Source organism: Anopheles darlingi, chromosome 2 (assembly GCF_943734745.1).
Source record: "Anopheles darlingi chromosome 2, idAnoDarlMG_H_01, whole genome shotgun sequence".
Classification (NCBI taxonomy): domain Eukaryota; kingdom Metazoa; phylum Arthropoda; class Insecta; order Diptera; family Culicidae; genus Anopheles; species Anopheles darlingi.
This window is the reverse complement of record NC_064874.1, coordinates 32,847,747-32,874,238: the sequence shown is the minus strand read 5'-3', so window position 1 is coordinate 32,874,238 and position 26,492 is coordinate 32,847,747. Positions and strand designations below refer to the sequence as shown.

At 50.1% G+C, this 26,492-nt stretch overlaps 3 protein-coding genes across 4 annotated transcripts in view; 1 reads left to right on the top strand and 2 right to left on the bottom strand.

The window, feature by feature from the left end:
• Positions 1–26,490, top strand: LOC125949116 (uncharacterized). 2 transcript variants are annotated; one of them, XM_049675840.1, is made up of 9 exons: positions 1–296; positions 15,773–17,081; positions 17,309–17,532; positions 17,617–17,760; positions 17,837–17,966; positions 23,061–23,336; positions 24,967–25,099; positions 25,185–25,469; positions 25,565–26,490. In XM_049675840.1, the coding sequence occupies exons 2-9, from the start codon at positions 15,947–15,949 to the stop codon at positions 26,205–26,207; spliced, it is 2,970 nt and encodes a 989-aa protein (XP_049531797.1). In that variant the 5' UTR covers positions 1–296; positions 15,773–15,946; the 3' UTR covers positions 26,208–26,490. The 2 variants fall into 2 exon arrangements, with proteins under 2 accessions (XP_049531797.1, XP_049531796.1); XM_049675839.1 differs by lacking the exon at positions 1–296 and adding an exon at positions 4,084–4,257.
• The window catches only part of LOC125949106 (uncharacterized), a 317,531-nt gene that overhangs the window by 207,543 nt on the left and 83,496 nt on the right, over positions 1–26,492 (bottom strand). The gene's annotated exons all lie outside the window — the stretch shown is intronic.
• Positions 1–26,492, bottom strand: part of LOC125949108 (uncharacterized) — a 41,594-nt gene that overhangs the window by 14,367 nt on the left and 735 nt on the right. The window lies entirely within an intron of this gene.

Here is a 26,492-nt window from a genome sequence, read left to right as displayed (position 1 = left end):
TTCCGGTACAGCGGGTATCCTGTGTTCCTTCTAGGACGTGGCGTCAGCGTGTGTGTGTGTCTGTGAGTGAGTGTGTCCTTTTATAGTTTCAAGGTCTGTGCAGAATAGACAAGTAACAGGCCCAGCTTAAATGCCGTTTCGTTTCGTTCGCCAAACGAAAGACTCATTTCGCGAAGCGACGAACCCCCATTTTGCGCCAACGAAGGCCTTGGCTAGGTGGCAAGGAGTGTAACAGGCCGGCCAGTCAGCCGGGTGCTGGCGCACCTTTCAAGCGTTCTTCCGCCATCCATCATCGAGTAAGTACGTTTCGCTTTTTAAGATCTTAATAGGCCCCCTGACAAGCGCTAACAGGCCATAATCGTGAAGCGCGTTACGAGCGGAGTTCCACTCCGCTAAACATAGAACCTTTCACTAGTCACCACCAGCGAACACATGATCGCTCCCAGCTGCTGATTATGTAACACCCAGGGTTAAGAGGAATGAAAGGCAAAAAAAAATCAAACATCCGGAACCTGTTGCGACGATCGTCACGATGGATCAAAGGGACAATAAATAACAACAAAAAGCAAAGCACAGAGCCAATCCACCAGGGCAACCAACCTCAGCTCCTTATCGCCTATTACGAGAGAAGATGCCACAAATTAAGGCGCAAGCCCAGTGGAACCCAGCCCCCCACGGGCGCGATCAGCGCCAAGACAAACGATCATCGTTTGTCATCCATTAGCGCCGATGATGCGTTCCACTGCTCGTACACGTTCTACATACAGTGAACAAAACGACGTTCAGCGATTCGCGATCATCCTCTGGCAATTAGTAACCCGGCGCAACCCTTTCGACCCTTTTCCCTCCGGTCACACACTTAAGAGCCAGCACTGGAGTGCATTTGCATACAGGTGCAACCAGTCGTCACAGAATACACACATGTCAGCGGTTTGTGGGGGAAGAACTCAGCCGGTGCCGGGCTACACTTCCTCTGGCTATGGCTAGCGATCAGCGATCGGCGATCGTCATCAGCGAACGCGTTCAAGTTACTATTTACAACCTGTTGTCCCCTCATTGGTTGTTCGTTCGTCGTTCATTAGTATCGCTCGCGCCCGCTGTTGTTGACTATTGTTGCCACCGGTTAATGGTGTACAACGTGGCTTCCAAGATCAACCACGGTCCCCCCCCCCCCAGCCTTCCTTCGGTTTGTACCTAGAACCGTTATAGGGTTTTGAAAACATTTTTTTTCTCTCGAAACAAACCACCCACAGCGAACGAGTGCGCGCACAATTGGAACATTCAAAATATGCTCCAGTAAACACACCGTGAGCGCGCGCGCCCGCTCGTAACCATCTTGTTCGGTCAACCGGTCACCATTAATAACCAGCGCGTCCACTAATCGCTATCGACATCAAGCAACCTGTCGCCATTGTGTTACACTTCCTCCCTTTCTCTTGCTTCTCTCCAACGACCATTGTTTGACACGTCTCACGTGTACGGCATGTGTTGGCGAGGCATTAGGCCAGATAGCTTTGGAATGCTTTTCCCCAGTGGATCACCCTGTCTGCTGCTGGCCTTTCCGTGGCGTTTTCAATTATTACTGTCTAACCTAGACCTTGAAAAACGGTCCAGCCATCCGCTTCCAGCTGGTTTGCGCTTTCGCGATCGCGATCACGATAGCAGAGAGAGAGAGCGAGCCAGAGAAGATGCGAACGAACGAGGGGACCTACTAACTGCTAGGGAGGAGCCTCTGAAAGCCGGCCAACAATCAGTCGATCGTTCAAACGTGCATAAATCACGCCAGGGTCCAGCGCAGTACTCCAGCAGCGCGATCTACGATTATAGTGTAATTGCACGTGTTATTGAAATCGATTACCAGCTTTCGAGCTTACGAGCAGTAGCAAATGAACCGTAAGCCGGCCGCCGAGGGTCGTCACGTGCATCTTAAGCCTTCGCCGGTAAAAGCGACGAGTAGGAATGTTGAAGAACAGAAGCAAACTTTACGCACGACTAGAATAAGCACCTCAAGCTTCACCGGCCGATCGTTTGGTTTTACGCCAACTGGAATGAATATAGCATAAATGTAAGCGAGAAACCGAGGCAGAGAGAGAGAGAGAGAAAGATGAAGAAATAGCTGCTTAACAGTGGATAATCGAGCCGGCAAGAAGAAGAAGCCAGCATCACTAGCAAACAGCAACCAGCGGAGGGCAGGTGAACGGAGGAACTTTGTAATTAAATCTTGCCTCTCACTAACTCACAAAACCCCCCGGGCCACCTTCCTCCATCGACTGCCCGATGCCAGCACGAGTGGAACGCTCTTGATCTTGATGCAAACATATGAACAATCTCCTCTTCCACCTTCCCATCACCATCATCAACCATCGGTTTGAGGGGCGGCATCTCAGTTCGAGAAGACAGAGAGAGAAAGACACACACACGCAAAATCGCATTACCATAATTCGGAGGACTTATGATCGGCGCTCTAGAGAGGCGCTGCAAATCGTTCTTGGCTCCGTGAACCGGTTCGCCAGAATGGTCAGGCCAGGCCATTGGTGGTGGCGCAGCGACGCTCGGGACGGGATCGCCGGAATGAGAATATCTGGACCGCGCTGCTTTCCTCCACTCGTCAAGAACGCGAATGTGGATCAGCCAGTCCAGTCCAGAAGTTGAGCACAACGGGGTAGACAAAACAGCAAAACGAGCTCCACCACCACCATCAATGACGGTGTGATCAGCGAGCGCGATCATCGAACGATCATCGATGTGGATTCTCTTAATTAGCTTCTTACCGAAACAGAAGGAAAGCTCAAAGGGAGGGCGTAAAAGAAACAAAAAAAAACTCTAGAAAAGCAGTGAACAGAAAGTGAACCGTCGTGAGAGCAACTACTACGCCAGCCCGCCAGCATTCACCGACTAGTGGACGAAGGCATCACGGCACGGCACGGTACGTCGCATCTCGAAATGTCACGATCCACTTTTTTGGCAGCGAAAACCCCCCCAAAAGGTCTACTGGTGAGCATTTAAGGGGCGCACGCGCTCATGGGGCTTTTCGGGGGGAAAGTCGACCGATTCTGACATTTCGGCGAATGCCCTCCCACCCTGAAACTGTTGCCCCACGTTGTACCACGCACAACCCTTTTAGCATAGAGTAAAAGACCAACGTTGAACGCCAATCGCCGAGTGGGCTAGCTACAGCAGCACTAGCACTAGCAGCATCATTGCCAAAGTGAGACCGGCATGTTCCGAGCAGGAAACGTCGAGAGACCTCTTGGCGCTTTTCGCCATTTTAATGGCTTATCTAAGGGCAACAACAAGCGATGCGATGCGCTGATCCGTTTTGAATTTGACTTTGTCAGCACCATTTTCGGCAACGAAGGAAGTAGCACTAGCGGCGGCCGCACACAGCATTAGTTCCCATTTCGGGGAACGCAAGCGTTAACGCGCGATCGGATGTCGAGCAGCAGGTCGGAAGCGTTGGTAGCGTGTGTTAGTGGCCGAGTGGCCGCGTGGCCGATGATGTAATCGGTCAAAGGGGGTTGTTGCGAACGGTACGGAAAAGGCTGGGAGGCCGTCCATGAGCTTCTTACTCGTCGTCCCACCAACACATCAACTCCTTTCCGCAGCCCTTTCGTCCTTTTACTTGCTCCTGGGACTCGTATGCTTGGCCGTGCGGGGAAAGTGCAATTCTTTTAATCCACGCACCCAAGTCCCTACCGTGCCTGTCACCATCCGCTGTCCTCTTCGGCACGCCAGCTGGAACCCTGGACGGTGTCCGCCAGCAGCCAACCGATGAACAGAGCCTAGAGTAGCATCGCAGCCAACGAACGAACGAACGAACGAACGAACGTGTGCGTATCGGATGAACGCGAACGCATGAACCGCAACCGAAGGACAGCCGATCGAACCCGAGCGTCCCCACCAACGGGTACCACCCGAAACCAGGCGGACCCAACCATGCAGCCCCCACCCCGGGGCGGCTCTGCGAGAGCGAAGGCAAACACAAACAACACGGTCCGCGGTCCGCGGCCCACGGAACGCTACAGGCAGGCCGAGCTTAATAGGAGGATCGTGTTCGCTTTCAATTTCATTTTAACCCTCGTGCGGACTGGAAGTGTCTTGGGACTGTGTATCAACACGCACGCTCGTCCATTAACGCGCGCGCGTTCGCTCGCCACCGCCGCCATCACCGTCCTCACGGCTACCGGTCCTACCAAAGTGAATCGTGAAACGAGCTCCAACCATCAGCAAGAACGTCGTCCGGCCGTGTCCGGTCAGGTTAGTTTCAACGGAAAAGAATGGCTAACCGAAAGGATCGTCGTCGAACGAATCAAAAGTGTGTGACTCTGAAGGTGCATGTGTCTTTGCATGATGTGTGATCTGCAGCAGGATCCAGCGAGATTATGAACCGCGACAGCCATCCAGCCAACTAGCCAGCCAACACTCGCGCACACACGCTCACATTCCACCGGAGTGTGTAGCTCTGCACAAAATGGCGAATGCAGATGGTTGCTGTTAGCGACAATCTTGCGAATTGGTGGTTTGCTTCGATAGGTGCAAAAAAAGGCAACCACATTCTTGTGCCCCTTGTTACTGTGATTGTGTATATGGCTGTGTGTCTGGTCTGAGACAGGAAGGGCGCGCGTGTGTCAGAGCATCAGGTGCAGGTCCTGTCTGGTGCTGATCAGTGGTTCTGTCGTTGGCGTTTTCGCCCTATGGCATGTGGTGGATATGTGATTCGACATCACACCAACCACAAGCTGTTGATCTCTTGAAACGAGACTACAGAACGGTGGTCGTGGTGTGCTGGTGTAGGGGGATCTGTGTCTACTACTACGCTGCGTGCGGTGCACTAGTGGTCCAGACTGTTGTTGTTGCTAGTGTGTATGTGTTTCAGTGAACGGGGCGCCCTCTAGTGCCACCCTCGGAATCCGCGATCGTGTGGCTCTGTAGTGAGAACGTCAACCGATCGAGGAGATCATATTCGATCCAGGTGTCGCGGCGAGTGCGCGCGCGCGCATGATCGTACCCGGCATGCCACGGTGCATGACAACACCACATCGACAGGACGCACCAAACGCTGCGGCGGCACACTTGATCGGTACCACCTGATATCCAACACGCAACACTACACACTCATGCACACCACCAGCCCTATCTCGACTGATCGACCGGCAACGTGTGACGAGGTCCCGCGTAGCTGGTACCTACTAGAGTCACCCCGTGTAGGTGGCTGACGACATTACCACAGACGTGCGCGGCCAACAACAATCCCACAATCCTGCACTACAGGTTGTTTCCGATGCTGACACAGGGCGGCAGTGGACAATCTATTGGATCCATTGCTCAGTTTGATGCAATCAAGCGAAGCAGCAGCGCAGAAGGCAAGACAAGATCGGTCTCGCGCGCAATCACTCACATACTGATTACGGACTACAACCCGGTCACCAGGGTGCGAATGGCATTACCCCCTGTGTGTACTCGTGTCCACCTCGGAGAGGCACACGCGCCACAATTACAACAGATGTTTGTGCCCTGGGTTGCTGCTTCTTGGATTGATGCAAATACCCGCTAAAAGGCGATTTTTCAGGGCGACAACGAATCGCACAGAATAACCATTCCTTCCATTTCGATTACGTTCAATTGCGGGCTCATCAGCCCCCAACCGATGACAGTTAAGCCGGCGCGCGTGCGTGTGTGTGTGTGTAATCCCTTACCATCGTCAGTAATTCGCGGCAAAAACGACTGCGCGTCAACCTTACGCGACCGGTTTTGTTTTTTTGTGGCCCAGCAGCTTTTTGGACATTTGACACACGAACGTAGGGCGGCCGGCCACCACAACGCCTTCGGGGGGCCAACCACAGCCAAAACAGGGCGACCGAGTGAAGTTCTCTTGGATTGGGAGACGAACAACAAAACAAAAAGAAAGGAACCTCCTTAACCGTGTCCATTTCTTTCTCACTCGCCACCACGAAATGAATTCCATTATCATCTGCGAGCTGCGCACGCTCAAAAAGGGATGCCACGAACTGAATGGCTGACTGACTGACTGACTGACTGAGTTGTCCCGCGTCGACCCTAGCCCCTAGCCCTTTCTCCACGAGAAGTCCCCAACCAAACTCTCGGTTGGAATGTAGTTGAAACGGTTTCCTTTCGAAAAGAAACAATAATGCAAAAAGAGGATACGCCCGTTTCACGATCTGAACGCCGCCGTTGGCCGCCGTTACGGTACATTCCATTTCTCTTCATCCCGGTGGTTCCCCTCTCTCGAACTCGGACTCGATCTGCATTTTGCGATGCTCTACAGCGGTCAATCGAGGGTCAATTATTGTGGCGAAAAGTGCATGCTAATGGCGTGTATCCCAGCCGAACCCGAGGTAACCGGTTCCAACGACCGGCCGGCACTGGCAGTATCCGAGGATGTGTCATGCACAGCACAGTACCGTGGACGAGTCCTGTGGTAATAGCGTGCAGGAACATGGGACTTGGTGACACGCGGTCTCGCCCTTGAGACAAGTAGCGGCTCCCCACTGCCCGGCGATCACTGATAGATCGGTTACCAAATCATCGTTAATGACGGGATCATTATCAGCCAAGGAAGCCGAGGTTACGTCGATAGCAAGAGGGGGCCGAGTTTTTTTTGAGTAGCTGTAGACGACTGTTTCGACAGCGCGAGGCTCACGTGACACATCGGCCGATCGACGGACGGTCACCTGGAGATTGATTTCATAATTAAGGTCATTTTTGATTGGCAGCTCCCTCCTCCACCGTTGCGTGTATGTATCTCCGTCGCCGGAAACATTGCTGCGTGAATCTTCGATCATTCAAATTCGTAATGCAGCATCCACCGAACACCACCGGACAGGCAAAAGCAGCTGCCGGAGCCATTGCGAACACCGGAGAGACCGGTTTCTGACCGAGCCCAATCACCACACCACGCGTGGACCCCCTCCCTGCGTACCCCCCGGCCGGGAAGCACACGCCATATCAGGGCTCCTTCTTGTCCCGTTTGTTTTGTTTTTATTTCTTTCGCGGCTGCTGCTACTGCTGCTGCTGTTGTTGCTGTTGCTGAGCTAAACCTGTCGCACCGTTTCGTGACTAAATGTGGGGCGAGGGCGCAGCACTCCTCCTGCCTTACCCTTTAAAAAAAGGCTCCACCATCACAATCCTCGACGCGCGCCTCGACGATCGGCGAAAATACATTCGAAACAAAAAAGCGCCAACACCGAAATGTGTTCCACATGACGTACTGGTGCGGTCCCCAGCCGGTCGCGCTCGCGTCGATACCCGAGTACCCACCAGCTGGCCGGTTCCCCACTGCTGGCACAGTAGATACCCGTAGAGAGCGAGACCACGAATCGCTGGAGAGTAAAAAAAGCCCAAATTCGTCGCTCACATCAACAGTGTACACCGTCCGTTGGTTGGTTCCACCGTCGGTGGTGGAAGATTTTGGTCAGTTTAGGGTTTATGTTCAGGCCCAGCTCAGGTTCAGCTCAGCCGCTCTCCTATGGCCCTAGAGGTGGCCTACGGAGATCAACCGGCGATCTAGAGAGCGAAATCGAACTGGTTTTTAACACGGCGCACTTTAACAAGCCGCATTTTCGAGTAAGAAATGGACCTTAGGATCTCGCCTCAAACGCCAAGCGTATCCGTACTTACTCCTCCTACTATAGGTTCGTCTCGGTGTGGATCACTGCATTCCTACGTGCTCTTGGAAGGACGAAGACCAATGCACTGTGTGGGTCAAGCGATCATCTGCCATTCTCAAGACCAGAGCCCGAGGTTCAGCAAACAAAAGCTCGCACACCATGGGTACAACTCTTGTGCGCCAAAAAAGGAGGACCATCACTCAGACAATAAGAAGGAGACTTCAGGTCTTCAGGGCTTCAGACTTCAAACTTTTATCGAGCACCTACTGGAGTGGCAATGCTGTGGACAATGGTCAACCCATCCGCTCATCCCGTAACACCACACGTTGACACCATTATAAGCAAACCACAGGGTGTGCCATCTAGACAGGACCTATTTAAATGTTGAATAATTCCGCCTTTTTTCAGCCGAAGTTGGGAATTGAACCAGATGTGTTTGGCACTTCACTCAGAATATAATCTGGCCGTCTTGATCCGACACACTAAAAGCGGCCCTTTTTCGGGGTATTCTGCATAGTAGTTTACAACAGTTCGGGAACAATAGCAGCAATTTCCGCTCCAATAATAGCTTTTAGTTACCTTACTCTTCAAATATCTAAACAGAAAAAACGGTGTAGGGGTCGCTGAATGTTTCCAATGTTTTCACAGTTGAACCATTATGTTCAATGTACAGCGCTACATTTTCAGTCCGGCGTGCATTTTCTATGGCTAAAACGGCAAAGACAAACAATTTAAGAATCTGGTCGATTTATCCAAATCGGCTGAAAAAAGACGAAATTATTCAACATTTAAATAGGTCCTGTTTCGATGGTACACCCTCTATTTAATTCATAATCCGTCAGCCCATCGTCTTGGTGCATGTTTTGTTTGGTTGTGTTCAGAGAAAGTCACACAAGAAGAGAGCCTTCTTCACCCCGCTGGGGGCGCTGTCCACTTTGGCGCTATTTCCTTCCAAGGACGTCTCGCGCTACTCTTACTTCTTTTTCCCATGCCCAAACGCATTTTCCCAGCCTCTCTTCGAGCTTCGGCGAGAGCTTCGTCGTTGTGCTGGTAATAGCGCACAGACAAACGCACAACACAACAAGGGGGTGTTGCTGTTGTTGTTGTTGTGGGTATCGCATATTTTGTATACATTCTTTTCAACACCACCTTCACACCCCATTTCTCATCTCTTGCTGCTCGCCCAACGCGCGAGAAGCGGTTGTATGTCTAGCGATGAATTCACTTGTCCTTACGTAATACGCCTGGGCCATGGTGGCGTGCGTGGAGTGACGCGCATGGCGGCGGTGCAGCACGGATCATTACTATCCGCCACTTTGGCTCTCTTTTGCGCCACGAGAAAAGATCAATTACACACAACCACACAACCACCACCACCACCACCACCACCACCGTCATCATCACACGTCCCTCGCAAAAACCTCTCCGCTAAGTCTCGCGTGTTGTTGTGGGAGCAACCACAGACCGCGCACCCTACCACACACACCCCCCTTTGAAGTGGCCCCTTGCCAGGTGTGCCAGGTCTTGGGGGAGCACCAAGCAGACCTCTCGATGCGTCGATCGCGGCGTATGCGTTCGCTGTGAGATGGGATGTGAGGCTAAGGCGTCTCCTCCATGCACAAGGTCCATCATAGCGGCTCGCTAGCGGCGAGAGACCCCGGCCCGGCTATGGGCACATTGTGTGCGGCCTCCTGACCACATTGTGAGGCTGCTGGCTGCGAGGTTTCGTGAGATGAGAATTATGTTGCTACATGGAATGCGATGCCGAGGCCTGCGGGCGAATAAACCCCGAAACGGGCGGTATCAGTCAGCCACAGAGGACCTGGCGGCAACAAAGTTCAATCCAAACAAGTCATATCGCGTACCGCTGGACTTGACCTGCCTTACTCTGCCTCTGCCTCTGCCTGTGAACGAGCTTCTGCTGGCCAACAGTTCGCCGAAGGCTGGTCTTCTCTTCGGCACGCGGGTTTGATCCGTAGCCGTAAGCGCCGTTCGCGTGCCTGGAGAATCGTCAGAATCCAACCGGCCATTAAACGAGCGATGCACCATCATCACCATTACCCAATCCACAATCCCACGTTTCCACGCGGTGGACAGCGAACACAGCGTGGAGTGTGGTTCACCTCCAAAGGTCAAGCAGACAAATGCCAAACGGACCAACGGCAGCAGCAGCTGAGTTGAGTAATTAGCTTCTACAGCTAATCGACCGGGGGGTCGGGTTGATCGGTGGAATCTTCACACACTTCACGACCCCAACAAGGAATCCCTCCACATCCTCCATCTCCTTTTCGTCCTGACCATTGAAAGTCTACGCAGTCCGTGTGGCCGACTCCGTAGCGCATTGATCTAAGACCATAAACGACGAGACCCGGGTCGAGCCTTCGACATAGAGTAGCTAGCCACGCTGAAGGGCTTATCTACTGATCTCCCCCTGACCGGACCGGACCGCATACAGCTTAGACGCAACATTTTCTTCGAATGCCGAGCTCGAGCTCCTCAAAGTGTGTCGTCATCGTCAGGTGCTGACATCTACGAAATAAGCCGATTCCACCGGACCATGCGCGGATGACACAAATCCGAGCCCAGATGACCACACTGATGGCTGGTTGCAGGGATCTTACAACACGTGTCATAGTCGGTATCTCTCCCTCTCCTCTTATCAGTTACAAGGTTTCGGCCAGCAACAATACACTGCACTGGGACCGTTTTTTGGAACAGACGAACGTTCCAAGAAGCGAATGTTGTTAATACGCTAGCCTCTAGAACGTTCCACGGGAGCATTAGAGCGTCTTAACCGGCATTCACCGGTTCGATCTCGTGCAAATTCAAGAATGACAACAGAACCTGTATGCTGTCTTCAACCGCGCCTAGAGCGGCTGCTACCACCAGTGGCCAGTGATGCTGAACCACCGAAGCCTTAACCAAACAAACAAGAGACCCTCTCCAGAAAGGAGCCGGTTGTTGGTTATTGCACACGCCCCACCCTCAGCCATCATCATCATCATTATCATCATCATCACCATCATCATCATCATCACCATCTCCATCTTTCCCCCCGATGGGGGGGAGACCGGTTTTTTTTCGGGACTTTTTATTATTATTTATCGCGTTCATCGTACCACGATGGTAAAGACAGCAACATTCCCTGCGTCTCCGCGACTCCCAGCGAGCATTTGTCATCGGCATCGACAGACCGTGCATTCGTCGCACGCGTTCAGCCACATAAACTTGTTTGAAGTCAAATGGTCACAAGAAACACACCAACAACCACCACCATTGGCAGCAGCAGGAGCAGCAGCAGGTGATTGTTAATGGTTGTTGGACACCGGGAACGCAAATCGTGCCCCAGGTGCTAATATCTTTCTTTCTCGCTGTCACTGTAACGTTCGCCCAGCGTAGTCGTCTGGACGCGGTGTTGCGCCAATTTTGGGCCTATTCGACGACGGTGGTGGTGTCCCGCTGCTGTTGACACCACTACTTAGCAGCTCCGTAATCTGGGCTGGGCAGAAGAAGCGTCTCGAAAATCGCCCGGAAAACTAAACCAAAAAAACAAATGAACCAAGCAAATAGCATTCCGCGCCCGTCGCTCTGTTTCTGTGTTTCGGGTCGTGTTCACGGTCGTCCAACCACTGGTTTGAGGCTGATCTCACGCTGCGAAGAATGCCCCCGGACCCCGGTAATACCTTGAAGTTACCGATCCGTCCGTTTCTCACGGTTTTTTTTTTCAGCGACAACCCAAGACAGAGCACAGCTAAATTTACACCAAAAAAAAACAAAACGTTGCCTCGTGGAAAGCTGATTCGCTGACCAAAACCAACAAAACCCGAACAAATACCCCTGGACTGTAAAACTATAAAAACCAATCCAAGGGCTCGAACGGCGTGTCATTGCGTGCTTGGCATCCGTGTTTCAAATTCAGACCGATTCAGCGTGGCACGGCGTGGGTACCGCGACAAAAAAAGGACCATATAATATGTAGACGCTACACCGATACAGCCGGTGGTCTCTGTTGTGCTGGTCAGTGCTGACACCGAATGGTGATTTGATGGTGGTCCAGTAACCTCGGTACATATGTCGCCGTCGCGCCGACTGTTCTACTTTGCATAGGAGAACGCTGGTTGATTGAAAGTATCAGCACATACACATTTAGCCGCAGCAGTAGCACCAGCAAAGTGACGGAAGTCTAGAATACGACCAGCAGGAGCTACCCAAATGTGACAAAATACGACAGGCATAGAATAATACCTCAGACCGGCGGTGCCACATCCGGACAGGAGAGAATGCAAAACAGCGCCGCCACACCGCGAAAAGGGGGGGAGGGGAAGAATTTGTTGCATCCTGAAGTTGGTACCTCAACCTCCGGCGGAACAACCAGAGGGTTGCACCGTTGCAGAACCATAGAATGACAGCCTCAACCTCAGGCAACTAATGTGACAACCGCAAGGGCAATCTCTGATTGCGGTTTGCAATATTGATTCGATGCCGGCGCAGGGAGCCCCCATTCCTTATGTCAAGTTTACCCCAAGTCGTATCGGTCGGTCTGGGTACAGTTCCGTCAGCATAAGTTATTTTAAAACTGCTTTTAAACTTTTTTTAGTAAAGTTTAAAAGTCTCTCCTGTGTTCATCCTTAAGCGAATTCATCCTTACGATGATAACAGAACACTCAGCGGCCCGGTATCACAATGAAGAAAGCACTTACGCAATTGGTGTCTCTGTGAGGACGGTGGCTGCGCTTGCGGCTATTTAAAAACCACCGCCAAGCAATTCGGAAGGCGATTTCACGAATTTCGCACAGTCACTCACGTCACCTGCACCTCGCACTCACGTCACATGATCAGCTGCAGAGCGTCTCTCTTTTTTTATCTGGCTTTTTTGGTGGCTTTTTGGAGGAACTATTTAGCATCTTATAGCTGCCCACAGAAGCAAACAAACAAGCTTCTCGGGGATTTTCTCCCAATAACCTGTTGACCGAGCGAGCGAATGAAGTAATGCGACTCGAAGAGCGTGTAAAAAAAGGACCCCTTTACTATATCAATCCCATAGGTCTAGTACATCTCGAAACCAGCGCTTCGACGTTGATGACGTTGGCAAGCCGAGCGATACGTGTCACTATCCAACAACAGCATAACCACAACGCTGGACACAAAAGACCGGCTCACACCGTCTTTGGGGGCCCCCGGTAGTCACTCGGACTGGCCTTTTCTTTTCTCGCGATGTAATGCTTGCCAGCGTCCGAAGGTCACACACGCCTTTCACTGGCATCGGCTACCAAGTAATAAGGTAGCGACGGCGACGGTCAAACGCGCACCCCAACTATGGTCGGTAACGATAAAATGTCGCACGGGAGCGTGAAACAAACGGCGGGGCTGCGTCGCTAGCGATCTCTGATCGTAACACTACCAAAGAGCCTAAACCAAGAATGGAAATAATCAATTACAATATTAACCATAACTCCGTAACATAGAAACATTCTACTCCGGCAAAGCTAGCAGTTCGCTTAGGGCAATGGAAATGGTCGAGAGCAAGAGCAAAGTATAACGCGTTATGGAGAACACTGTTTAGTCCCCGAGCTGTCGCCCAAACACGCCACCGTCCTACAAAAACACCGGAATGACACGCGGAGTAACAAATAGGTGCGTCTGGTTAACATTAACATTCAAATGTGCAAATGTACAATTGCACGTCGCACGGACCCTGGAGTATCTCAATCATCGTGCCCCATTCTGCCCCCCCCCCCCCCCCCCCACCTGGAGTGACGCCCGATGCGATGAAGAGCAACGCTCCATAGTGTTCTCGCTCCTCAAACTCGACCTACCCTCCTCAAGTCTGCGGGACCCCCATTTCTTCCGACCGACATATCCCGTGAAAGGGTCACACAATGCGCAATAAAGTTGCAACAGCACTTGCACCGCATGCATGCATGCACCCAAGGTACCGGCCATAAGGTGCGCCATTATTCTAATGCGAAATGTCCTATGCCCGGACCACCTATGGCAGCAGCGACAGCAGCAGCAGCAGCAGCAGCATAGCCTCTTTCGCACACGCCCGTCCTTCCCATGCTAGGCTCATATTTTATCGTTCTTCCCTGGCGTCGGCGACCGAGGCGTGACCGAAAGAAGCTTGGCAAGCGCAGAAAGGGTGGTCCGCGCCTACCTACCTGCCCCGCAATGTGGCGCAAGAGTTTTGCAGGTGTCGCGCTAGTGTCACTTTCAAAGCATCACAAATCAACCATGCGTTAGCGGTATGTCGGGCTATCAGAAGACGCTTTCCTTGGGCGCCCGAGTGCCGGTCGCTGTACGTTCTTTAAATGCAAAACATGTGAAATAGGTTCGGTTCCTGGTGTGTGGCCGGTGGCCGGTTCATGCGCTACGTGCTTTTACGGCATTAAACACACGCCAGCCAGTCAGCGTGGGGGAGCTGGTTGTATGCCGGGTAGCACAGTAATCACATAGAACATAATTCAAACATAATTACCTCACCGTGTGACAGCGAAACCATACAACCGATAGACCTCACTACTGTACCACCATTGAAAAAAAAACAGTAACAACATCGCACCACACCGTAGGTGGTCTCTTTAGTAGAGCGAATGTACCACAGAAGATATACAAAAGATCCGCAGCTCGGATCAACTCACCTCCTTCTGCCAGGACTTTCATCTTTATGCCATTGCTGATTAATGATCTTCAATTGTCGATCATTATCGTAAAGCTTTCGCGCAACCAACCACATAAAAGCCCACGTTTAGTATACACTCACGATAAGGCCGCCGAGCTCGTCAGCAGCAGCAGCAACAGCAGCTGGAACCCATAGACGCGACATGCAATTCTACAAAAGACTTCAATGCTAGCAGAAGCGACGAAGACTCAAGGAAATCCGGTCCCTTCGCGAGGCGCGATTGTGTTTCATCATTAGGCTTTCCATACGCACGACCATGCGACCGGCACGTATATAGGTTACGTCAAGGTACGATCATATTGGCAGCAAGGAAGCGGTTGCCAGCATGCTTTACATTTCCTACACGTGTATCTCACGAGATGCGCCGATGGGCGCAACTTCCTCGATCTTGAGGTTGCGCACTGTTCACAACGAGATAGTACCGTGTATTTCGTAACACATTTCATAAGCCATCGTACTGATTAGTGCATAAACTAGCCAAGAAGCTATCCACAGTTGTTAGCTAGCTGTCCAGAAGAATCGATCATCTGTCCAGAACTTCTAGGGATTGAGATGCCAGCTAAACACCGTCGGCCACGACTACCACGAGCTTTGATCATTAGCGCGTGTAAAGGGTATGGTATGCTAGTTGATTTGTTGTTGAGTTTATTTTAGGCAACTCAGCTGGTGAGTTGGCGACAGCAACCAACAGCAGCAGCCACAGCTAGCCACTACTCCAGGGACATGATGATGCGTGATTGATAAATTATAATCAGCTTGCTGTCGATTATTCATTCGCGACCATTATATCGTAGACCATTTCAGCTGGCTGCAGAGAAACCGGTCACCAGGCAAAGACTGGGTGCTGTAACTGGGTTGGACAACAACAACAACAGCAATAACAACAACAAGTGTCGAGACACCGTTCGATACCGACCAGCCACGGACCATATGATTAAGGCGCTGCCGGGGGGGAGACCGACGAGTGAGCACGAAGAAAACAACATAACGTGTCCAAACCTTTGGTGACAGAAAGCTGAGGGCTGTGTTTATGTTTTTTTTTCGGTCGAAGCCACGACGGTCAATGAAGCCGTGGGTCGCGGTGGTGTTGGGCAGTCGGTCAACAATCACCAACTACAACTACAGTCGGTCCCCCGTAAGCCCAAGACAACCACCACACAACCTCAGAAGGGTGCGAACGAGCACGTTCAAGGTGGTGTACAGAGCGCACCTTACTGTACACAGCACTACGCACGAAGGGAGGTGGCACGATCACTCGCGCTCACTACCTTGTGCGCCATTCACGTCTTGATATTGTAGCGTAACGGGAGCATAACCCAACCGGAAACCCTCCAACTGCAGGTGTTGTTCAAAAGGACGCACAAGCGATCGTTGGCGAGAACACTCATAATTTGTAATCATTTGTTATTTGATGAGCTAGAGTGCATGAGTTTGATGTTACATTTTATCATCATCCTTATCCCAGTTTGCAGATCTGAGCGGACAGTGCGTACCTGAATGGAGAAACGGAAACGAACAATACAAGTACTGGTAAAAAGTGAAATCTCAACATCGGTTTGAAGATTGGTTGTGCAGCAAAACGTAGCGTGTGTGACTGTGTTGTGAATTGTGCAAATTATTGACGTTCGTGTGACCGAACATGTATCCACCGATCTTAGTGTTACTGCTAGCGTTAGTGTCTATCTCACGCCAAACATCGGCCCTCGAGCTGCTCGAGGACGATGGGCGTTATGATTACTCTAGTCCTTACGCGAGTGCCGCCGGTTCGTTGCTCGGTTATGGTGGGCCTACCATGGATGAACCGGCCACTGGATTACCACTCCTCAACGCTGCAGCATCGGCCCAACCCGTACCCAGTGTACTGCTGGACACGGTCTACTATCAACAGCCAAAGGATCATCAGTCGGACTACGGAGGTAGTTCCTCGATTGAGATGAAGACCAGCATGGAGGAGAGCGTGGATGAGAAAACCCGTGGTGCATACGGAGATGCGTTCAACAGTTCCGAAGCGATGGACGATGATGTTTACCTTACCACCAGCACCATCGCCGACACGGTCGAGGCTAGCCTTGAGCGGAACGATAGTGCCGAGCTGCAGCCGCACATTCGGCAGCAGGCACCGCAACCATTAGACCACGAGGCACGGGCCAGTGTTGCGCAGGCATTCGTAAGCGACCATCATCCTATTGACCAGGCAGCACGAGATGAACCACTTGGTGGTGGTGCGAGTCGTGCGCTGGACCACCGGCATCATCATCACGAAACGCCGTCCGAAGAGACAACAAACTTGCTTTACACTCGCACTGACACTAGCACCGGCAATGGTGCCAACAATGATAGTGCCGAGCCTCCGAATAGTAGTGTTGGTGGTGGCAGTGGCATCGCAAGCCGGTTCGATTCCACCGAGACCAATGATGGAGAAAATAGTGTGGAAGAATCGCAGGAAGAGGACGTGCTGGTAACAACGACCGCCATTCCTTCCTCCTTTTCTTCCGGTACCAGTGCGGGCTCGGATATTGATTCGCCACCAGTGGTCTCGGCGGGAGGTGCGCATATTCCGACCAAAGCTCCGTCATATCCAGCGATCGATGAGAGCAAAATCTCCAAAACCGAGCTTTTATCGCGGCTCATCGTCGATAAAAACCTGCGATGGCCGATCGCCTTTCTCGTCGATGCGTCCAACGATTCGCTCGTCTTCACGAAGAAAGTGCTCGACGCATCGCTCGTCCCCAAGTCCCCGATGGATGCCATCTTGCTGCGCTACAATGGCACCGGTAAGTGAGCATAAACCGCATGTCACGTACGTTGGGCTACAATCGTACATAAGATTTCAGCACGCACGTACCACTTCATACAACAACAACCATCCCATTTACATTGAAAACTTTTTGTATTTGTACCAACTGACCTGCGCGTAGGGAAATCGTGAGGCGAAGCAGTTTTCCGCCTTAGCTAAATGATTGATTATGTGCTCCTTGTAATATTGTTCATTCACTTACAGGAATCTCTAAATCGATCGCATTCCGCAACACGAAAAGCCTCATGGAAGCGATCAACCAGCTGCAGCCAAGCTATGATCGAGGCGGTAGCGAATACTACGGTATCTTGCGCACATCACAGGAGGTACCGTACGATAGTGCCATCTTCCTGGCAACGAGCAAATCCACAACCGACCCGCAGCTTTCCCGAATGACCGCTCTCACCTTGCTGAAGAAGCGAATCCGGGTAAGTGGAAGGCACATTCGTGTCCTGTGCAGATTCATAGCTAATCGTAGCTTCTCCCGTTTTGTTTTGTTTGCGACACCGTAGCTATACATCCTCTGGTTCGGCGATGAAATGGATACAAGTCAACGGTTGGACAATCAAACTGGACTGCACGAGCTGGCGTACAAGACCGGAGGTCGCGTGATACAGTTTGAGATCGATCGGGATTTTGGCAGCAATCCACTCTTGGTAAGCCACAGGAAACAGAGACGCGGTTATGATGACTTTCACTAGAACCCTTTCCATTTCCATGCTATCCTTCCAGACATCCCTAGTGTCCGAGCACGATCTGCATGGAGCACAGACGATACCGATCGGCGTAGATGAAACCGTACACAGTTTATACTTCAAGCTGCACGGTCACCTGGAACAGGCGACCCTGGAAACACCCCATGGTGATTAAACACATTTCCACACAGAATACAAACAAGAACGAGATCACCGAATTGGTGAACAGCTTTCTGATCATCCTGCGCGTGTTCTCATATCCTCGAAAGAGTTTTGCAAATCCGTCTCAAGTGGCTAATAGGTCTTTCTGTATTGACCCATCCCCCCGATGGAAAAGCGTTGATGTGTCCTCGGAAACAGCTAAATTTAAATATTATCGGCCCTATTCTATCATCGCCTCCAATACACCAGGTCTGCTCAACTCATGGTTTGTTAGCAGCGGCAGCGATTTGTAAACGTTTTTTTTTGTATGCAAGGGATACGAGGCACTTGCGTGCGAGATCCATCACAAGTTGCATGGAGCGGGCTCACGAAACATCGAAAACATCGCACGCCTTATGCACACCCCCATTCTCCGTGAACTGCACTGAATTGCAGACGGGTTTCTGTCGCTCTCGTCCACCTTAACTTCCGATTGGCCCGTTAGAAACCATCTTTTCCCATGATTACAAGTACAAATCCCCTTTATCGTTAAGTACGTCCAACGGAAGCTTATTTAAGGGCGAAACCGAAACTCGCCAGTTTGCAGCACAACACGGAGGTTGGCCACTATTGCCATCTGATGCTGATCAGAATTGGAATCCTTTCAGCTCAATTCAATTCGCGTTTGTTTCACTAACGGACCCCCTCCTTTCGGACACTTGTCTCACGTGTTTTATGTTTAAAACCAACCTCCTTTTTAGGAACTATCCAGCAAAAAAGATACGCTAAACGCGCAAAAGTGAAGCGATAACAGGAGCATATGGATGAGGAACGTGTCGTACTAGCTTGTAAGATAACTCTTTTAACCTGTTAACATTATGAAGTGAGTTTTGTTGTAAATAATTGAAGAAAAGAAATGAGAACAAAAAAAACCTCCATCCATCATTTACCATCCCCTTCTGGAATTCATTCGGTGTTGTGTGTTTGTCCACCCATTGGTTTCGTGTGTTTGTCTCTCTCATCGATAATCGTTTCGCTACCATTTCCCTTCTAACACGGCAGCTCATCACAAGAAGCAATGTTACATAGAACAATTTCTACTTTCTTTTTCTATTCTTTTTCTGTTATTATCTTTCTTAACCTTACATCCACACTAAAAGACTTTCTGGAGCACATAATGTGACGTTCTAGCGACCACACTAGCGGATGGTTTATAATTCCTGAGCATGAATTACAGAGGGAAATGCCATTTCGATTGTTACTCTTATACCTTTCTTGCCATGTTACCGACCTTATCCTTACTGTACTGTACTGAGCTAAAAAAAATAGAATCTTGCAAAAATTGAAATCCAAGTTTAAGCCACAAAAACATCGCACAACTTTACTAAAAGACACAAAAAGGAACTCGCGGATAACTTGCGAATATGAATCTGGCGCAGGAACAATTGCATTCCATACCTTTGTCCAAATAATCTCACAGTGTGTGCGCAGGGTAACACAACATTGTTGTTATAAACAACATCACTACCAATCACATCGTATCATCATGAGGTTGTGTGCTTTATATATGTATGCTGAACCATCCTACCATTTGAGCCAATACCAATCACATTCAGAGAGGTAAGTAACGACCGGCTTCTCGGCTTGGTTACATTTTGCGCGGTCTGTGTATGTATGCGTGTTTGTTCCAAAATAGTAACTAGCATTCATGCTGTAACCAGCCCCTCGACCATAACCTTGAACTCATCTATGACGCGTTTGGCTGGCTACACGACCGACCAACAGGTTTTGCACGTGCTGGTCGAGATCTACTGCGCAAAGCAGTCATCTATAATCTCGTACCAATGTAGGCTGCCGGTTGATGACGACAATTTCACTTTGGCTACGTAAGTCTCTATCAAATCGAAATCTGAAAGCTGATGGTTTGATTCATGTAATCTTGAATTTGAATGTTTAATTGAAACACTCTTGAACCAATATTAAGCAGCATCATCTCGATCGAGGAGAATCAAAACAAAACGCCGCACGCGTCATGCTCACCACTAACTCATGTCCACGTATGCTCACTCTCTCCCTCTCTCTCTCTCTCGTTATTTCTTATAAATTCCTCAAAAAAGAGCAACGAGCACGAGAAAGAGAAACATGCGAGGAGAGCAAAACAAATTGCGCAAAATCTCGGAGCATGCGATGTATTTTCCACCCCTTCGTTTTCGTACAGCCACTTTCTTCCCCTTTGCCTTAACGCTCAACGCGGAACAAACAAATGAGCTCACCCCACCAGCAGCGTGCCGTGGTGTGTGTCAGATGATTTTGCGGACGATTTTCCCATTTTTCCTATCATTTTCCACCATACTATTTCACTACAACAGTTGCTAGCACCACGTCAATGCTGTCGTAACGGCAAGCTACGATATCCCGCACAAAGCATCATAGTGCCCTTTTGCAATTTCGCACAACACCATGCTCGGTTACTACCTACCTTGATGGTAATGGTCACAAACGAAAACGTTCACAAATAACTCTCAGATGTACCTCTTGGCTAGAATCACTGGCAAGTTTTCGAACAACAAACACCAAAACAAACTTTGTGTATCCTCTCCTGGACTAAACTGTGCTGAGACGGCGAGCAAAACGAACAGAACCTACTTTTCCCTCTGCTAGCTGCTAATGTCTTCTAACGCTCTCGGCCTGCTAACGTTAACTGATGCCGATCCTTGTAGTTTTTTGTCTGCTCCACACTACACACTACCCTTCTCATGAGTAGGCCGGGGCACGTCTCTCTTATTCGCTCATTCATTGCTCAGAGAGCCCCAACAGCGCCACTAAAGATGACGTCACACTGGTGGCATGCCGATTGGGTGAGAGAAGACCAACACAACACTACGAAGAGGCATAAACATCTGCGCAGATGATCGAAATGAGGTTTGTGGTGCCGCATAGAAGATCACACCGACACAGTCACGGTAGATGTTGGCGACAAATATCGACACCGTTTTATAGGGTAATAATGGCATATTCAGGGAGTTGCAGGACCAATGATCTAACGATTTGTGTTATAAACAAGTGTTTTTCCACCGTTTCTCACCTGCAGCAGAAAAAAAGCAATGTTTCTCCAAAATATGACGATCTCATTCGACCATATCAATGCCATGCCACGATATTGCGTGTGTGTGCAATGAGAGATCGCGAGGAGCAAAGAAAGGCACGCTAAAAGAGCGTCGAAGGCAGCACATGAAAAGTGAAACGTTTTATAGCTCTTATCGAGTAGCCGCGTTTCCAAGCGGTCTACTACCCGACACGCGACCGCGTTCGATCGACCGTGTTTCACTTTCGATCCTCACCCACACAGTGGGCGCTACGTTTGGTGTGGAAATGTTTTCAACCGTCTTGCGGTCGGTGGGTTTACAGCGTATGATTTCGACCCTTACTAATTACGAGCAGAATCATTCATGAACGCTTGACTCCTTTTCCAGATAGCGTCAACCGACGTACAACGTATCATGGATTGAATAAAGACCCTCCAATCCTCCAGATTGTTGAACAACCATACTCTATACTAGATCCCACTGAAACTGTTTCGTATTATGTATAACACCTTACATTTCGTCCAATCTCCCAATTAACGCAACGCCCTTTGCGAAATTTGGTTTTTCAACCAAAAGGATCTTATGCAAGCCGAATCATGAATCAGAAGTGATCGGAAGTAGAAAATTAAAAAAAAAGACCTTTAGCATATCGTAAACCGGATTCTTTCAGCGAATTCGTTCGATAGGGAACATAATAAAGAAGTTTATTAGTTTTACTCAATCTTTCAATACCATACTAAGAATGCGTTGCTCTATCTGTCCTATAGACTTCTATTTCAAACTTCTTTCCAGTGAAAGGTTCATTCAGTTTGTTTATCATTACTATCAGGTGCACCTAAACCCCAGAATTATAACAATCTCTCATGTACCCCTCCAGTCCCTTGCGAATGACTAGAATTTGGTTTCAGGAGTAAGTACTCCGTAGCATAAAATGCTCGAATATAAACAACAACGCTAGTTGCTTCTACGTGCGCAGACCAGAAAACCCAAAATACTGCGTTTTGTCCAAGTAACCACAGACACACACGCACACAAATCGTTGCCTAGGAGCGAAACCATAAACAAATGGCAGCCTAACGGTATCAACCTTCCCTACGCCAACGATCCACCGATCTGCCTTGGCCTCTTATGCTAAACAAACAAACCAAAAGCCGCGCCTCCGACTATTCCTTCCCACCTCGATCTCCCACTCCTCCCGCTGCAACCATCCACGGCACGACGCATTCGAAGCATAAATTGGAATCACTCTCACTCTCCCGTTTGTTATGTTGCTCTCGCGTCTCAACTCATTTTGTGCACCTTTTTCGCTCATACCAACCCAGAACGTTGTTTTCCCATCCCTTTTTAGTGCACGCACTACTTGCGGCTCGACATTGTCCATACGAGATCCGGTTCTCATTCTCGCTCGCGTCGTCTACTCACTCTACGCCGTTGCACACGGAATCGTAAACAAAACCAGCTGTTTTCATCCTCCAACGCCACCGAACATCATCACTAGGGCCATGTGCTTCCATCGTTCGTACGCAGCGTGCGGGGACGATGCTTTGTACGAATGCAGCTTGCACCGGGCGTGCGGTCACACTATTGTGCGGCTTCACAGGAAAAGCTTTCCACAGAAATACTTTCCCTCGACGCCATGCTACTGACTGCTGTGGTTTGGCTTCACCAGACCTCGGCCCAGCATTCCCTTTATCTCGCACCGCATTGATGCCATCCCCGTTGTTCATTTACCTTTGCGGTATATCATGTTGTTTACACTGCTCAGAGTTCGTCGTCATGTATTTCACTCAACAACCGTTGCTTTTTTGACTAGCAACATCATATTCTGGCCGTTGGTTACTCTGTTTTTTTTATGGTTATAATCCATCGTAGACGTACAAATTGATGATACCTCTACGACCTCTGTGACCTCTTATGACACCATGCTAAGAGAAGCTACAGAAATTATCAGTCCTAAGCCATGCATACGACAATTAACGTACTAATCGAAAGCTTCTTTCTACTTATTCCGTTTCTCCCAAAAACCACTCGAAGGTTTGAAGGTGATTGATTTACTGGCAGAAGCTCACCACGGATTGTTCTCCAACTACGACCAGCATCACGATCAACTTAGCAGCGATGCGGAACCTCAACATAAAGCTCAACAGAAAGATCGCACCCGGTCGCATTCGCCTGATCTTGGTCTACTTTATCTGTACCAGCTAAACACAACGCTCCCGGGTGTCTATCGACTAAACGTTTCTTCGTCGACCGCTTACAGTGTCAGCATCAAATCAGCACAAGCCTTCTGGTCCGGGATCGACGTATATGGTAGGTTTGCAGCAAGCAAAACACAACCCCAAAACAAAAAAGAACATAGAAATAACATCAAAACGGGAACGAAGGTCATTTGGTAAACAGTCTGTGTGGGCCCCATGTGGAGGCTGGTTGACGCAAAAATCGCTCTCACGATCCATCATCTAGGCAACCCGCTCCCACCAAGCCTCACATTCAACGTTAAAAGCCCTCGCTTATCCTGATAACGCTGGTAACGTGAGTAATGGAAAGTGAACGAGCCAGAAACCTTCAATGCCAGTAGGTCGGTCGGTCGGTCGGTCGGTCAGTCGTTTGCAGAGGAAGAAAATACAAACTAAAAAACATGTTGCTGCCGCTAAGATTTTGCCGTCGGGTACTGCAAAACAAATTCACTAGCATCTGCCGCTGCTAAACGTGGAGGGTAAAGCATCCGTCGAACAGAAAAATCAATAATCGTGACGCCTTTCCCCCTCGCATCACCGCGGAATCGCTCCATTCGAACGTGCTACCGCGTGCTGGCAAACAGATTAGCGATACGCCTTGATAATGTGAACGGAAGTAGTGTCAGGGAGGCGCCGGGCGCTTGCAGCACGAGGCAATGCTTAATTACACTCTCGGCGGACCATCCCGGTTTTAATTTCTATTCTAAGACACATACGCTGCTTCTCCACGATCACAATCACACAGACTCATGTACACATTCATAGCGATTACTAACCTCCCTCACAGCTAACATTAACCCGATCACCAACGGCGTATGGATCAGGAAAGGATGAATATTCACAGAGGGTCAACCACGGGAAGCAGCCAGCCAAAGGTTATCACGATCGCGAGCACACAATGCACTAATCCAAGCGCACTAATCACGATCTGTTCCGTTTCGGTACGCTGTCACTGAACGACTGACGGAACCGACGGACGGACGCTTCGTGCTAGAAATTTTGTGTGGCCTTTTTCTCTCTCTCGACGCATGATGACGATGGTTGGTCATCGCCATCTGTTAGCGGCCAAATTGCTATGACCAAGCCCCCGAGAGCATGCAAGCGGTCGTAGCAGCAGCAGCAGCAGCGTGTGGGAAAGATAGAGAGCAAGTGAGCGCGCGAACCGTAGCCCGTGTGATTCGAATGCTCGAAAAGGTGTTTTTGGGGGGATTTTGTGACCGAGAAAACAGGGGCCGTGGACACAAAGAACCATTCCTCTAATGCGCAGAACCATAGCTACTATGATGCTAGCCAAAGAAAGGTTGCATTTCGTTTGACTGACCTGCCAGTTAGATCTCCCTTAGCTAATGATGGGGTTGTGGGCACAACACGCACACAAAGAATCACTAAAAGCGGAGAATAATATTATGTGGCCATGAATGTAGAACGGGGTTGGGATGCTTTGAAAGTTGATTCATACAAGCGCGCATCCGGCATGCAGCATGGAGAAAGGTTGCACTTTGAACCGGGAAGATTGTGACGCGGCACACAACGAATGTGATTCAGCCCCTTGGACACAACAGACCAAGACACCTGCGTAAAGCTAGAAGCTATTGTTGGTTATCGTTTTTATACTTCTGAACCGCAATTAGGGCAAGCGCAATGAGTCAGTGTCGAGAATGGTTTCATTCCTGATCTCTGGTTTCATTTGATTCACATTTCAGAAGCGGACCACCCCTCCGAAGCTGATGAGCATCACCAACAACGATGGGAACATCAAGAGGTAGAACTACTGAGCAACAGTCTAGGAGGTGGAGAGGGAGAACCACAATTCGGTCGCAGCACCGCACCAGGAAGGTACCGAACGATCTTTCCACCTTAAGGATGATATTGAATCACGAAGCCTAATGTACCTTCTTTTTCGTACCATTTTAAATCGAAGATCGAAGCTGCCACGTGCAAGTGGCAACGATGAAGGAGCATTGGAGGAGCATCGCTTCGCACGCCAAACAGAGCTTACTGATGAGGATTCCGGCATCATCAGTGGTCGTGCATCGATCCAAGCCATCACCAAGGTCGATGTCGGCGTCAATTCTCAGCTGATCGGCTCACGGGGCCAAACGCTGCAGTTATACTTCGAGGTGACCAACTATCGCCAAACTCCCATCACGTACTTCTTCCGTGTAACAGACGAGCTGTCGTTCCTACGGACCCTGAACCCTGGCCAGTAAGTGAATTAGATTGCGAGACCGCATTTCATCCGATTCGCTACTAACCATTCGATCGGTTTTGTGCCCATTTTCTATTTCTTCCGTACACCAGAGCCACGCTAAGTCCCGGTCAGTCGTTGAATGTGATCGTAACACTCGTGATTGCACCGACGGCCGAGATCGGAAGCCGTGACAAGGTCACCTTCTCGACGACAGGCGTAGATCAGGTATCGCAAGCCGCCTGGGTAACCGTTTCCGATTCGGCAGGATTGGCCGATACGACACGGCCCTACCTCTGGTATACGTACTCCAGCCGGTGCGAGGGACGCTCAACACCGGCCACCTGTACGGGGGCATTCTGGACGCTCGAGATAACGGCACGTGACTACGAAACCGGTCTGATGCGTATCTCATCCAGTCCAGCCGGATTGCTCTACAAAACTCCCTTCACGGCCGGTACCCGAGATGAGGTGCGGGCTAGCTATACCGCTTCCTGTTGTCAACCGCGGGTCACCGTTACAGCGTACGATGTGAGCCGAAACGTGCGCAGCCTCAGCCTGGATGTGACCGATATCTGGCTGAACGAGGCCGGCATTGCGGCGGTCGTACTCGGTGTGCTGCTCTTCATTGCGCTCATCATTCTGCTGGTACTGTTCATACGATACTGCATCCGAAAGCGGCGGCAATCGAAGGAACTTCCGATCTACCGTGGCGGTGGCCCGGACAGCCGTGGCACTACCAGACGCACCAAATGAGCACCAAATGAGATGGGAGTGTCGGAGTTTATCGGAGTGACGTGACTTCTGATAACGCATTCATAACTGTTAGAAGGCCCCTGGCCCCTTCACATGATTTCATTAACTTGTTATGCGCTTCCTCGCCTCCTAGACTCTATTGCAGATGGAGTAAGTTAAGGTTACAAACCATACGATACGATAAGTTCTTCCATATGTTTCTGTGTTGCAGAAAAGAAATAAATGTTTTTAAAGAAATTCCCTTCTCCAGGCGTGGCCCCGGATGGTCGCCTCGCCACAAATTAC

Coding starts and splice junctions, on each gene's coding strand:
- LOC125949116 (XM_049675840.1), top strand. CDS start 15,947: ATGTATCCACCGATCTTAGTGTTACTGCTAGCGTTAGTGTCTATCTCA. Junction 17,761..17,836: donor TTGGCAGCAATCCACTCTTG/GTAAGCCACAGG, acceptor CTATCCTTCCAG/ACATCCCTAGTGTCCGAGCA. Junction 25,470..25,564: donor CGGACCCTGAACCCTGGCCA/GTAAGTGAATTA, acceptor TCCGTACACCAG/AGCCACGCTAAGTCCCGGTC.